At 40.6% G+C, this 14638-nt stretch overlaps 1 protein-coding gene across 6 annotated transcripts in view; it reads left to right on the top strand.

Annotated features, from left to right (window-relative positions):
* MAPRE2 (microtubule associated protein RP/EB family member 2) overlaps window positions 1-14638 on the top strand; it is a 161629-nt gene that overhangs the window by 104617 nt on the left and 42374 nt on the right. For all 6 annotated transcript variants that reach the window (XM_051852031.2, XM_070050305.1, XM_051852029.2 and 3 more), the window contains one exon: window positions 10471-10616. In XM_051852031.2, the coding sequence (XP_051707991.1) occupies window positions 10471-10616 (146 nt within the window). The remainder of the gene's footprint in view (window positions 1-10470; window positions 10617-14638) is intronic.

Raw genomic sequence — 14638 nt, 5'->3', positions numbered from 1 at the left:
AAAATCTTAAAGAAAAAAGAAAACCAACTCACTACATTGATATTAATATCTGATTAATTTTCTCTACAATAGGTCTAACTTTTAACATTATTTTGCAAGTGTCTTCATAAAATTCTGATTTCAAAGTAGCAGTACTTTGCAAGAAGTTGTTTTAGTTCTTGAAGGCAGCTGGTGAACAGAGTGCTGGTCCCTTTCACTGAAATTCACTGCTGCTTAGAGTGTTCTCAAGGTTCTGTGTCCTATGAATTATAAAAACCGAGGGCGTTTATCAGGTGAAACACCAACTGCATGGTTTGACAAGGCCTTTTAATTTGTCTGCTGATACTCTTAAAACCCCATCTGCCCGAATGATGGTTGCTAGAAGAGATGAGACTAACCTTGGACAACTGACTCCGTGTGTGCTGGGGGAAGGACGGGCCTTCTCAGCACTGCCCACAGTCCACATAAACCTTCTCTGTGTCTGTCTGCGGGAGTCGCAATCTTCCCGCCGGCTATCACTTCTCCTCTACATCCATTTGAAAGCCACTGGTTTGGGAGACTTAACTTGCAGTAGGATTAAAAAAGGATTCGGACAGAACTCCAAGCACTGGGAAGAAACGGGAGGCTCAGTCGAAGGCCATGGGAATTCAAAGGAGCAAACTCAGTTGAACCCAGATTTCTGAACTCTTGGTTGTTATTTTTGCATTTGTGACTTGGGGCAGGTAAGGAAAACAGTGTCCTAAGTTCAGTTCAATGATACTGTGCTAACTGAAGCTATCGAGGGGCTCTTCGTGCCAAAGAATGTGAAAGATGCCTATAAAAACAACATAGAGCTGCTACCTCTTTAGTCCTATTTTTGTTGGATTTGAATGATGCAGTTAACTTGAGGACTTTAAATGCCTTTAAAACGTTCATCTTTCAGAACATTGTTTCCCCATTCCATTAAACTCCTCAAACAAATTTGTGCAGGTAAAGAGATATGTGCTGACGTGCTAGAAATATGAACCCTCACTTACCTCTTTAATAAGCCCTGATTCCCCAGAGGGGAATAGTGCCTTCATCAGGAGTTTTGGGCTTGGGTAACAGATGCAGTTGTGTAGGAAGATCAGTGCACAGAATGATAGGGCTGAATGTAAAGCTAAAGCTGGAATGATTTGATGATTATTGTTTGCATGCAATATTCTAATACGAAAATACCTTCATTGCTAATATGTAGCTATTGAAGATGACAGAAAGTGTGGTTGTGTTACAGATATGTAAATGTCAGGAGCTCAAGGAGGAGCACACATAAGATAGGGTTTCCAGGACTGTCATCTGGGAAGGCAGTGTGTGCCCTGCAGAATATCTCCCCAGTTGCAGCAGTGTGCTAGTGCCCACTCGTATATTAACTAAACAAAAAATGGCTATTACTAGAAGCAAGAGTGTGGGCAGATGCCGTAGTCCTAAGAGAAAGGAGCCTGTTTTCTACTAATTAGCAGGAATATTGAGTGTCCCTTGGGGGGGGGGGGGGGTTGGGTTTGGTGCCAGACTGGGATTTAGAGAATCATCTAATTTTAGAGTTTAGAAGTCTGTCCAAACCTGACGTTTGCAGATGAGAATACTGTTGGCTTTGAAGGGTGTGATGACAAGTCACAGTCCATTCAAGATGCGGAAGGCTTAGAGCCAAGGGCCAACACTCCAGTTCTCTATCCTTCCACATCCTCGTTGACATTAGCTTAAGAGAATAAGCTTCTGCACAGTTGTTTATCTGTGATGGTTTCTATAATGAAGGGTGTGGTTGCATAGATGGATCCAGTAAATTAAGGTTGTCATTCTTTTTGTCTAACCCTTCATCAATACCGAATAAGATTACAGTAAGTGGAAAGTTGTAACTGAATCCCTCAATGATATGGGCAACTCTATAATAGGTCTTGGCCTATGAGAAAATCAGATGGGCAATTTGAGTAACTGCTCACGTCAGAACTCAATATGGCTTGATGTCTTCTCCACAGATTGTGTTGCATTTTTGAAAAGTGCTGTGAGATGTTTTTTGACAGAAGATATATATAAATATGTATACATACATACATACCAGGACTCGCCAAAAAATTCATGAAAATGTGTATCATGGATAAACTATGCATGGACCTCAAAATTTTTTGTACCAAAGTAAACTTAACCTTTTAATTCCATTTTTCCACCAGCATTTTTGAGCTCTCTTATTCACAGAGATGACATGCTTGCTTTATTTGTATAGACACATGGCATATATGTAAAAAGAAATTCTTATGAGTATATACACTAAAATATGAAATACCAACATTAAAACAGATTAACAGTCTGCCTGTCCTAAAGCAGGAACAGATCGGAAGCAGTCTAGGAGCAGCAAGGAAGCCAGTTTGAAAGGGGCTTCCTAATGGGAAGCTGGGCAAGGGAAAGTTAGACCTGTCTTATCACATGGCTTTGCAGGCCGAGAAAGAGTTTGGGCTTGATGGTGGTTTCATAGAAAACTTCTGTGACATTCTTAGCATGAGAGGCTCATAGTTTGAGTAATGGTAACCATGACACAATTTGATGAAGCACACGAAATGTAGGTCACATTATTGCAAGGGTAATGAAATGACCCAAAAAAAAATTCTGATTTGTGGCTGGCCAAGACTTCCAGGACACTCACAGTGATTCTTGAGTTTCCAAATTAGTTGGTGCCTATTTTGTCTGATTAAGGGAGAAATAGAGAATTTTTTTTACATGAGGGGGCAGGACAGGTATTGTAGCACAGCAGGTTAAGCCACTGTTTGGGAGGACCACATCCCATATCAGAGTGCCTGGGATGGAGTCCCATCTCCACTTCCAATACAGGTTCCTGCTAATGCATCTTGAAGACATCAGGTAGGAGGTATCAGTAGTTGGGTCCTTGCCATCCAAGAGGGAGGCTTGATTTGAGTTCCCAGCTCCTAGCCTCAACTCCAGCTGTTGCAGGAATTTGGGGAATGAACCAGTTGATGGGAACTAGGGCTGGTACACTGGTGCTCACTCACTGTCTGCCTCCCAAATAAAGTATTTTTTTAAAAATTTATATATTTATTTAGCCAGCGCCGCGGCTCACTAGGCTAATCCTCCGCCTTGCGGCGCCGGCACACCGGGTTCTAGTCCCAGTCGGGGCACTGGATTCTGTCCCGGTTGCCCCTCTTCCAGTCCAGCTCTCTGCTGTGGCCCGGGAGTGCAGTGGAGGATGGCCCAAGTGCTTGGGCCCTGCACCCCATGGGAGACCAGGAGAAGCACCTGGCTCTTGGCTCCGGATCAGCGCGGTGTGCCGGCCGCAGCGCGCAGGCCGCGGCAGCCATTGGAGGGTGAACCAACGGCAAAGGAAGACCTTTCTCTCTGTCTCTCTCTCTCACTGTCCACTCTGCCTGTCAAAAAAAAAAAAAAAAAAGAAGAAAAAAGAAAAAAAAATTATTTATTTATTTGAGAGGCAGAGTTACAGAGAGAGGGAGAGACAGAGAGAAATGTCTTCCATATGCTGGTTCACTTCCCAAATGGCCATAACAGCCAGCCTGAGCCGATCCAGAGCCGGGAGCCAGGAGCTTCTGGGTCTCCCACGTGGGTGCAGGAGCCCAAGCACTCAGGCCATCCTCCACTGCTTTCCCAGGCCATAGCAGAGAGCTGGATTGGAAAAGGAGCAGCAGGGACACAAACCGGTGCCCCTATGGGATGCAGAGCCACAGGCAGAGGCTTAGCCTACTATGCCCTAGTACCAGCCCAATAAAGTTATTTTTTAAAAAAGAAGTTATTCAGTTTACTTGGTACTCACCTGGTTCTGAAATGCATAGGAAAGGTATGAAAAGCCCAAGCAAGGCATACAAGGAGTAAATTGTTCACTTGGGATTCTTGCCAGACTTTTTTCTTTTTTAATTTTATTGCTCAAGTTTTTAGACCCTCAAAAATTATGGATAGTCTCATAATTTATTTTTTAAATCTTAAAGAATCATGAGGCCAACGCCGTGGCGTAGCGAGTAAAGCCACGCCTGCAGTGCCAGCACCCCATACGGGCGTCAGTTCAAGTCCCAGCTGCTCCACTTCCAGTCCAGCTCTCTGCTATGGCCTGCAAAAGCAGAAGATGGCCCAAGTCCTTGGGCTCCTGCACCCATGTGTGAGACCCAGAGGAAGCTCCTGGCTTCAGATCAGTATAGCTCCAGCCATTGCAGCCAACTGGGGAATGAACTAGCAGATGGAAGACCTCCCTCTCCCTCTCCCCTTCCCCTCCCCTCCCCTCCCCCTCTCCGTGACTGTTACCTTCAAATAAATAAATCTTTTAAAAATAAATAAAGAATCATGATAGCTAAATAGAACAAAAGTACACAGATTTATGCATATAGATGCAAAAAATCCTAACTATGGTGAAAAGTTAGCAAATATTACCAAACAGGACTTATTCCAGGAAGGCAAAGATGATTCAATATTAGGAGATAAATAAATATGATAAATTAAAGGAAAAAAATGTTGTTATCTCATCATTACTGGAAGGCTGGCTGATAAAATTCAGTATCTATGCATGGTAAAACTTAAGTAGAAGCACATTTCACTAGTATCAGAATTAGTGGTCACTAACATAGATAATATCCTCACTAAAATATCCTCATTAAAGAAAGACGAAAGTGTGTGTGTATGTAAAAATATATACATGTATATAATATGATTGTGTCATTTTATGAGTTATGACTTCTCCCCAGGAAAACATAGTAAAGCACCTGAAGATTCATTAGAACTCAACTTATGAAATAAATATTTAAAAACCAATGTTTGATAACCTAGATAAATTGGACCTGGCAAAACAAACTACTGAAACTGACTCAACTTCAAAAACAAACATAGAAAAGGCCTATTTATCAAGAGATTGAATTACTAACTAAAAAACAACTTTCTACAAAGAGAAACTCGGGCCCAGATGACTGAAGTGGTGAGTCCTGCCAAGTGTTAAAAGAAAAATTAACACTAGTCTTTCACAAACTCTTCCAAAAAAAGAGAAGAGGAGGAAACTTTAGTGTTTGAACCTGGTATTACCCAATACCCAAACCAACAATATCACAAGAAAACTACAAAACAGTATTACTTATGAAGACACAAAAATTCTGAATAGAAGACTAACAGAATGATTCCAGTAACATATAGAAAAGATTGTACACCCTGCCCAAATAGATTTCATACATGCTTGGTTTAATGTGAATATCAACTATTATTTTATATTAATATTATAAATGCCAGAGCCACGTGATAATCTCAGTGGAGTCAGAAAAAAGCATTTGATAAAATTCAACACCCTTCCATGATAAAAAGCATTAAACAAACTGGCAATAGAAAAGAATTTTCTCTCTGATAAAGCTATCTACAAAAATCTCACAGCTAACATCATACTTAGTGATGAAAAACTGGATGCATTTCCTCTAAGATCAGGAACAAGATAAGGATGTCCACTCTCACCACTCCAGTTTAACATTGAACCAGAGGTTCTAGCCAGGGAAATGAGACAACAAAAAGAAACAAACATTAGGGCTAATAAATGAGTTAAGTAAGGTTACATGATACATGGTGAATACTCAAAAACCATTTGTATTTTTATATAACAAGGAACAATCTGAAAACAAAATTATGAATACAAATACATTTATAATATTAAAGAGAATAAAATACTAAAAAAAAATTTAACAAAGATTTGTACACTGAAAACTGTAATATGCTGTTGAAAGCAATTAAATAAATCCCATGTTCATGGCTGTAAAATTTGACATTGTTGACAGTACTCCCAAATTAATCTCTCTAGATTCATTGCAATCCCTAACAAAATCTCAGCTTCCCTTTTTACAGAAATTAGCAAACTGATCCTGAAAAGGAAAGTTGGAGAAATTACTTTTTATTTCAAAACTTTCTGCAAAGCTACAGTAGTCAAGGCAGTGTTTTGCTGATGTAGGTTAGATATTTAAATGGAATAGAATGTAAAGTCCAGAAATAAACCCATACTTTAGTGGCAGGTGCTATGGTGTAGTAGGCTGGTATCCCATATGGGCACCGCCTGGGGATATGATAGTGGCATGGTGGGTAAAGCTGCCACCTGCAGTGCCAGCATCCCATATGGTTTGAGTCCTGGCTGCACCACTTCCAGTCCAGCTCTCTGCTATGGCCTGGGAAAGCAGTAGAAGATGGCCCAAGTCCTTGGGCCCCTGCACCCATGTGGGAGACCCTGGGGGGACTCCTGGCTCCTGGCTTGGGGTCAGTGCAGCTCTGGCCATTGCAGTCATCTTGGGAGTGGACCATCAGACGGAAGACCTCTCTCTCTCTCTACCTCTCCTCTCGCTGTGTAATTCTGACTTTAAAATAAATAAATCTTTAAAAAGTAACCAATGATAATAGATATAGGAAAGATGTGGAAAAATTAGAATTCTCATACATTACTAGTGAGAAAGTAAAATGGCACACCTGCTTTATCAAGCAGTTTGGTCTTTTTTTTTTTTTTTTTTCAAAAAAAATTATTATTTATTTGAAAGGCAGAGTTAGAGACAGAAAGAGAGGGGGTAGGAGGATCTTCCATCACTGGTTCACTCCCAGATGGCTGCAAAAGCTGGAGCTGTGCCAGTCTGAAGACAGGAGCTTCTTCCTGGTCTCCCAGATAGGTGCAGGGGCCCAAGGCCTTGGGCCATCTTCTACTGCTTTCCCAGGCCATAGCAGAGAGCTGGACCAGGAGAGAAGCAGAGCAGCAGGGTCTCAAGCCAGCGCCCATAGGAGATGCCGGCACTGCAGGCGGCGGCCTTTCCACTACGCCACAATGCGGGTCCCAGTTTGGCCATTCTTTAAAATGCTTCACATGAGTTCCATATGACCCAGGAATTCCTTCCAGGTAGATGATACCCAAGATAACTGAAAATGTGTGAGCACACAGAGACTTGTACACAAATGTTCATTACAATATTACTCAAAATAGCCTGAGAGTGAAAGCAGCCCAGATGTCTTAGGAGTGGATCAACGAAATACAGTATATGCATACAGTGGAATGGTATTCACCTATAAAAAGAAAGGAAGACTTGATATGTGCCACAACATTGATGAACCTTGGAAAGATTTTGCTCAGGAAAAGAAACCAGACACAAAGGCCACATATTATGTGATTCCATTTCCATAAAATGCCCAGAATAGGCAAATCCATAAAGACAGGAAATTAGATTAATGGTTGCCAGGGTTGGAGAGAGGAGAGAAGATACAAGTGGTTGCTAATGAGTGTGAAGTTTGTTTCCTGTGGTAATGAAAATCTTCTGGAATTAGTAGCAATGGATTTTAAGTTCTATAAATATATTAAAAACACTGAAATGTACATTTTGAAATGGTGAATTTTATGGTATATGAATTATCTCAAAGGTGTTATTAGTAAATAAACGACTCAATGTTTTTCTGAAGCTATTTTCTATATGCTGTGAATAACAAATACAATATGGAATGGAAAGAAAAAATGCATGGTAAAAATTAAGAAAATTTGTGAGAAAGGGGGAAGGAGGAATTATTCCACAGATAGTAATACATATTACAGAATTTAAATAAGAATATGGAACTATCACAAGATGGCCAAATTAAAAAAAAAATCTAGAAAGAGACCTAAATCCATGCAATAGGAAAATTAATGTATAGTAAAGGTAATCCTACTCATCAGTAAGGAAAGTATAGTTTTTCTGTTCTGTAGTACCAGCTCAGCACCCAGCTAACTTTTTCAGTTGGCAATCTGGGATGAAAATAACAAATTAATCCTGGAAGGTTTAAGCAGAAGAGAAATGTCCAGGGAAGCTGTTGAGCAGCTCAGAGTTAGCTGATAGGAAGACAAACTCAGGAGATGATAGGAACCAAAGGAGGCTAGGGGGCTGAACGCAGGCTGTCTTGTGCCACAGGGATGGGATGGCCAGGATGACACCTTGCTGTTGTCATGTAACTCTGGACTCAAGACCTACCATTGCCTCCACAACTGTGCTCAGCTGGGCCTGTGCATTTGTCCCTCCCTCTTCTCAAAAGCCCAGACAGGAGTATCCAAAGCCAGAGCTCAGAGCACGGCCTGTGTCCTTGTTGCTGGGTGCAGCAAAGGGCTGTCTGCCTACCTTCAGCTCCCAGGGTGGGAGGCAGGGCCCTGTAGCATCCCCAGGTAGGAAGGTGTCCAAATGCAGGGGAGCCAGAAATGACAGATTTCCACTAACATTTGGAATGACTAAAATTGGAACCACACTTGGTATCACAGTCCAAAATAAATTCCACATGGATTTAGAATTTAAATGTAAAACTCGAGACCGTAAAAGTACTTGAAGAAGGAAATATGCATGAATATTTATGTAATGTTGGTTTGGGAAAGTTGCTAAGCATGATATAAAATCAGAAAGCTATTAAAAATATTAGTCGATGATTAAGAGAATGAAAGAGAATCGTGGTCTATTATGTTAAGAAAAGATTTACATAAAAATAGATATAATATGATTACATTTTTAAAATAGGTTCTCATTTCTAAGAAAAAACACCCCACCCGTACAAAAAAGACTAGAGTGACATATATACCAGTAATCATTTCTAAATGTTGATATTTAGAGATAATTTTTTCCTTCCTTTTTTTTTTTGTTTTGTTTTGTTTTCAAAAGTTGTTGCTTCTTTTTAAATTTCAGTGGTGAGTGATTTGGTTGCCTGGTTTGTAAGAATGTGTAGTAGCATCTGGGTCTCCATTGGTTAATTTTATGCTCCAAAGGTGGAATTAGTGAAACTAACTTGAAAGAGCAGGTAATGAGGCAGCTGTGTTTCCATGCTCCCCTCTGTAGAGTAATGTTAGGTGACTGTTGGGATTTGCTCCATCTGGTGGTTCTTTAAAGGAAGGGCTGAATACATGGATGGTGGTTGAGTGCACCAGATGTTTCTCTGACCACCGCCCTCGTGTTGTGTTTTGGTTTGTTGTACCTATTTGGTGTGTTTTTTAGAAACAGTCCGTCTGCTTGACCAGGAGCCCACTACACTATTAGTGTTCAGGGTACGGCATCTAAGAGGAAGCCTAAGGCAGACTCTGGGGAGTTTAGTACGGCCTGTGTTGCACCGCTTTGTGTTCCTACTGCAAGTGAATTGCCCCCAGCGTTTTCAGTTCTAGCAGCCGTCAGATTCCTAGTGCTGTGTTCCTTCTCATCTGGGATTCCTGTCTCAGTAAGGATGCTGGGGATCTATTTGACGTAAGAGACAGAATGGTTCTTCCCACTTGAAGCAGAGTGGCCTGCATCTCACGTGCCAGAGATCATCAAAACATTGTAGAAACAGACCAGGAGATCTGGAGACAGCAAGGAAAGAATGTCGACACGGCTGCCTGTTCCATTCTTGCCACTCGGTTGCTGTTCTTAATGTAAAAGGAAAAGAATCATTCCAGCTTGGGATCCAGCTTTGGATGCCATTAGCTTTTACTATTAAGAAGTTGTGAATCAGTAAACATGATCTTATTGTAATCTTTTCATTGAAACGGTTATATTGTAAGAGTTTTTGTATGTATTTTTTAAAAATCCCTTTCCCTTAGGGGACTTATTGGGCATTTCAGTGATATTTATTTCACAGCATGACTAAAATTCTGTGCGTTTCATGGTGTCTGTGTCTTCATCTCCGTGTTCATATGGCAGCCTCATTGCCCTGGACTGGAATTAAATTGGCAAGCAGCTAATTTTGGTGTTTTAGGTCTTAGTTACACAGTTTCCACCTAAGTCACTTTGCAAGGTAGATATAAAATAGCTTGGGCATATGTATATTTTTTAAACTACAAATTTATTTTTATTTTTTATTCATTTAAAAATAGAGACACAGAGAACTCTCATCTGCTGGTTCACTCCCCAGATGCCCACAGTAGCCAGGGCTGGGCCAGGCCAAATGTCAGTCCAGGCTGGATGACAGAAACCTAATCAGTTGACCCATCAGCAGATCTACACGAGCAGGAAGCTGGAACTGGAAACCAAACCCAGTCACTGCATTATGGGATGTGGGCATCCTAACGGGCAGCTTAACCACTAGGCCAGATGCCACCCTGAGCCACATATTCCATGAGAGCTTTCTTTCATGTTTACCTTTTAACTTTTCATCTTAAATTTATTTACTTATGGTGACCTGAAGTAGGTAGCAGCTAAGATGGAAGAAAAAGTCTGTTCCTTTTATCTGATAAGAAACTAGAAAAAGTTATTCTTACCCTGGTTTCCTTGCCATTACCATAGGTCATGGGGCCTGGTGACGCTCTGGCGCCTGCAGCATAGCACACAGTGCTCAGGAATGGGGAAGTGGCAGGTGCTGTGTCCTGGAGGCACGGACTTTTCCTTTCAGCAAAGGACATTTGGTGGACAAAGAGGCCTGAGTACAGTGATGATTGGGACACTTGAGTGATGTGAATCCCTCTACGCGCAATCCCTTTCCTTCCCTGCAGTCCTCAGTCACATCCAGGTAAACCAGACTCATGCCAATGCTTTGCTTGTCTCTTTCTAGGAGCCGCCTATTGCCAGTTCATGGATATGCTCTTTCCAGGCTGCATTAGTTTGAAGAAAGTAAAATTTCAAGCAAAGTTGGAGCATGAATATATTCACAATTTTAAACTTCTGCAAGCATCGTTTAAGCGAATGAATGTTGATAAGGTAGGAGATTTATTTGTACCTCCATAAAATGCACTTTCTTAAAAAATTTTTTGAACAAAAATGGAAAACTCCAAGAATGTGTCAAGCAGATATGTCTTCATATTTCAGCAACACTGCGGTCTGTGCATAGCAACAAGTATCAGCCGTAACTTCCTATATTTGTATGGGTATTTTTAAGATTTATTTATTTATTTGAAGGGCACAGTGACAGAGAGAGAAGAGACCGAGAAAGAGATCTTCCATCCACTGGTTCACTCCCCAGATAGCCACAGCAGCCAGGGCTGGGCCAGGCCAAAACCAGGAGAGAGAAATTTCATCCAGGTCTCCTGCTGCTTTCCCAGGCACATTAGCAGGACGCTGGCTCCAAAGTGCAGCAGCTGCGACTTTAGCTCACGTTCCAGTATATGATGCCAGCATCGCAAGCAGAGGCTTAACCTGCTGCACCACAGTGTCAGCCCCAGTGTGGGGTTTTTATTTCAGGAAATTTTCTAAATTTGTAGCCATTCTTAATAAGAATTACACCTATGAAACTTGTTAATAAATGCAAATAAAACTACAATGACGTTTTACCTCACCCCAGTTAGAAAAGCTGTCATCTAAAAATCAAAAAAATAACAAATGCTAGCAAGGATGTGGGGGAAAAGGTACCCTAATACACTGGGAATGTTCGGAAGGTAAAATCATACAACCATTGTGGAAGCCAGTATGGAGATTCCTCAGAAATCTAAGAATAGGTCTACCATATGACTCAGCCGTCCCCCTCCTGCAGTTTAACCAAAGAAAATGAAATCAGCATATAAATGTACCCCCACATTTATAGCAGATCAATTCTCAATAGCTAAGATATAGAATCAACCCAGATGTTCATCAGCTGATGACTGGATACAGAAATTATGGTATATATAAGATCCTGGAATACTACTCAGCCATAAAAAAGAATGAAATCTTGTCTTTTGCAACAAAATGGATGCAACTGGAGACAATTATGCTTAGTGAAGTAAGCTATTCCCAGAAAGACAAATATCATGTGTTTTCACTGATTTGTGGTACCTAATACGCAAAGTACAAAAAAAACTGTATATGAGCAAAATTGAAATTTTGAGATTTGATTATTTTTATAGCCCTTGTCTCTACCCTTCAGTAGTTTTTCTACTTACTACTTGTTCTAATTATTTAGTAGAGCATTAAGCTTGTGATTATATAGAAAATTGAAAAGTATGTCAATGTAAAAATTAAAAGAAAAATAAGAAAAGAAAGGAGGGTGGAAATAAGGGAGAGAGGGAGGGTAGGGTAGGAAATATCATCATGCTCTTAAAACTGTACATATGAAATATATGAAATTTATTCCCTTTTATAAATTTTAAAAAACAATTATACCAGTGAAACTTCTCAGAGAATAAAAAAGGTAAAAGAAAATATTATTATTATTATTTAGGTTTGAACATGAGAAAATCTTATGTTTGCTGGGTGCCACTGTGGTTTCCTGTGTATTTTCTTCCTTTGGAAGAACAGCATGCTGTGATGGGAACAGCGTGGGTTTGAATCTTAGCTTCATGACTTGAGCAAGTTAAGTTCTTTATGTGCCCATCAGTACAGTGACACCAAGACCCTTCACCTTGGTTACAGATTTGAAATGAGAATGTAATTAAATGTCCAGCATATTCTGTGCCTTCAGAGTCTCAACCAGTGTCCATCAGTTGTCCTTTTCCCTCTTTGAATTGCTAGGATTTTGTCCTGTAATGATGCAGGTACAAATGGATTAGGCACTGGGATCTTCCCCACGCCCCCTTCCCAATACGGGACTATCGCTAAAGCCTACCCAGTCTCTTTCTACATATTTACTACTGTTCAAATACATATTTAATACAGGTTCCTTATTAAGGATACATCTCTTAGAGTAAATAGTCTTGAAAAGGAAAAATTCTGTATAATGGAGAAATGAAATACTTTACTTTGCATAAATAGTAGTAATAAATAGACTATGGGAAAAATATGGAGTTATAAGAGAAAGGTTGAAGGAAAGAAAAGTTTGGTAAACTACATATTTTTTATTTAGTTTAGTTGTTATCTTCACAAATAAAAGCACTCTAACCAAGTATTAAGAAAAATTTTGGAGGCCAGAGTTGTGATGTAGTGGGTTAAACTGCCACCTGCAATGCTGACATCCCATGTAAGTACTGGTTCAAGTCCCTGTTGCTCCACTTCCTATCCAGCTCCCTGCTAATGTGCCTGGGAAAGCAGCAGCTTGGCCCACACCTGGCCATTGCAGCCATTTGGGGGATGAAACAGTGGTGGAAGATTTCTCTGTCTGTTTCTCTCTCTTACTGTGCCTTTCAGATAAATTAGTTAAATTTTAAAACAGAAAACTTTGGCTTCTGGCTTTCTCGGAATTTTAATTTCAAAACATAGGGTCTCTTTAACATCTCAATGTTCTAGATTCTTTTCAACTTTCTTACGTCCTTTATTGTGGCTGATTTCCAGTGAGCTACTTGCACATTTATTCAAAATTAGAGTTATGTGGGTTTTCCTCTTGTAAATTAGTGTGCCATGCAGCTCCGGCCGTTGCAGCCATTTGGGGAGTGAATCAACAGAAGGAAGATCTTTCTCTCTGTCTCTTCCTCTCATTGTCTGTAACTCTACCTTTCAAATAAATAAATCTTTTTAAAAAAATAGATTAGCTTGCCTCTTGTGCTTTTTCATTCGTTTCTCTATACCTGCAGAGAAAAGAAACACTGATTTGTGGGTTTATTGGTGTAACTTGCTATAAAGCAAATTAGTGGGCTCCATATCTTTCTAGAATTGTGTGCACAGAGGATGGATAAGCAGTTTTTGACAATGTTGAAGAGTGGGGCCGGCATTGTAGTACAGCAGGTTAAGCCACCACACACAAGGCCAGCAATCCATATGAGTACCAGTTCGAACTTCAGCTGCTCCACTTCCCATCCAGTTCCCTGCTAATGTGCCTGGGAAGGCAATGGAAGGTGGCCCAAAGTACTTGGGCCCCTGCCACCCACATAGTCCCAGATGAAATTCAAGGCTTCTGGCCATTTGGGGAGGGAACCAACAGATGGAAGATCTCCCTGTGTGTCTCACTGCCTTTCACATACATAAATAAATCTTTAAAAAAAAAAAAAAGTGTTGAAGGGAAATTCTTGCCATGGCAGGAGACTGGCTTTGATGGCCTTTATTAGCCTTCTAGCTTCAGTGTGCTCTGATCACTTCCAGAAGTCCCAGAGAGTCAGTGCTGCATACCTCTCTTCACGTCTGCCATAGCCCAGTGATGTGTCAGAAGGCTCTGTGCACATTGTGCAAGCCACTTCGGATTCTTCACTTCTGCCCTGGAAACTTTCATTTTGATGAGGAATGCAGAATTAAATCAGCAGAAATAAGTGCTTTCTTTTAACAGAGAATGTGCCACTGTCATCTAAAACTATCTCAGTGTTCACATGTCTGGCAATAAACAGAGTAGTGTGTTCATTTAAAGAGTCTTCCCCTCTAAGAAGCCAAAAGGAAGTAAAAATTTAAAACTCAGAGACCTTAAAAGTAGTTAAATAGCACACTGAGAAGCCAAGTCAGTCTGTGTGTGGTAGGAATTCTTCCTGTGAGCACACTTTGCTGAAGTCTGGGGAAACAGGAGGAGAGAACGGTCAGCACTGAAGTCTACTACCAGAAGCACCTTCATGGCAAACGGGGTTTCCTCCCAAAGCTTACTTCTCCTTCCTTTGTTCTATACTTGGCTTAGTTTCTATTTTAGCAGCCTAGGAAATGTTATTATCACTAATACTGTAATTGAATGGATAGCCTAAAATGCATCGGTTACTTCTTTCTTGCAAATTGTCACTACTATTGAAGGTCTTTCTACGTTGCTTAAAGAGATCCAATTTTAGGAGAGCAATGGCTTATAGCTCCTGCAGTGGCAAAAGCCTTGCTAAAAGTTTAATTTGCACAGCTTCCATTCATGTTGTCACATGGAGAAGCCATGCTCTTCTCCCTGGCTTACGTGCTCACACACCCACACACAA

This window comes from Oryctolagus cuniculus, chromosome 10 (genome assembly GCF_964237555.1).
Source record: "Oryctolagus cuniculus chromosome 10, mOryCun1.1, whole genome shotgun sequence".
Classification (NCBI taxonomy): Eukaryota; Metazoa; Chordata; class Mammalia; order Lagomorpha; family Leporidae; genus Oryctolagus; species Oryctolagus cuniculus.
Note: the sequence above shows the minus strand (reverse complement) of the source record. Positions and strands in the feature narration are given on the sequence as shown.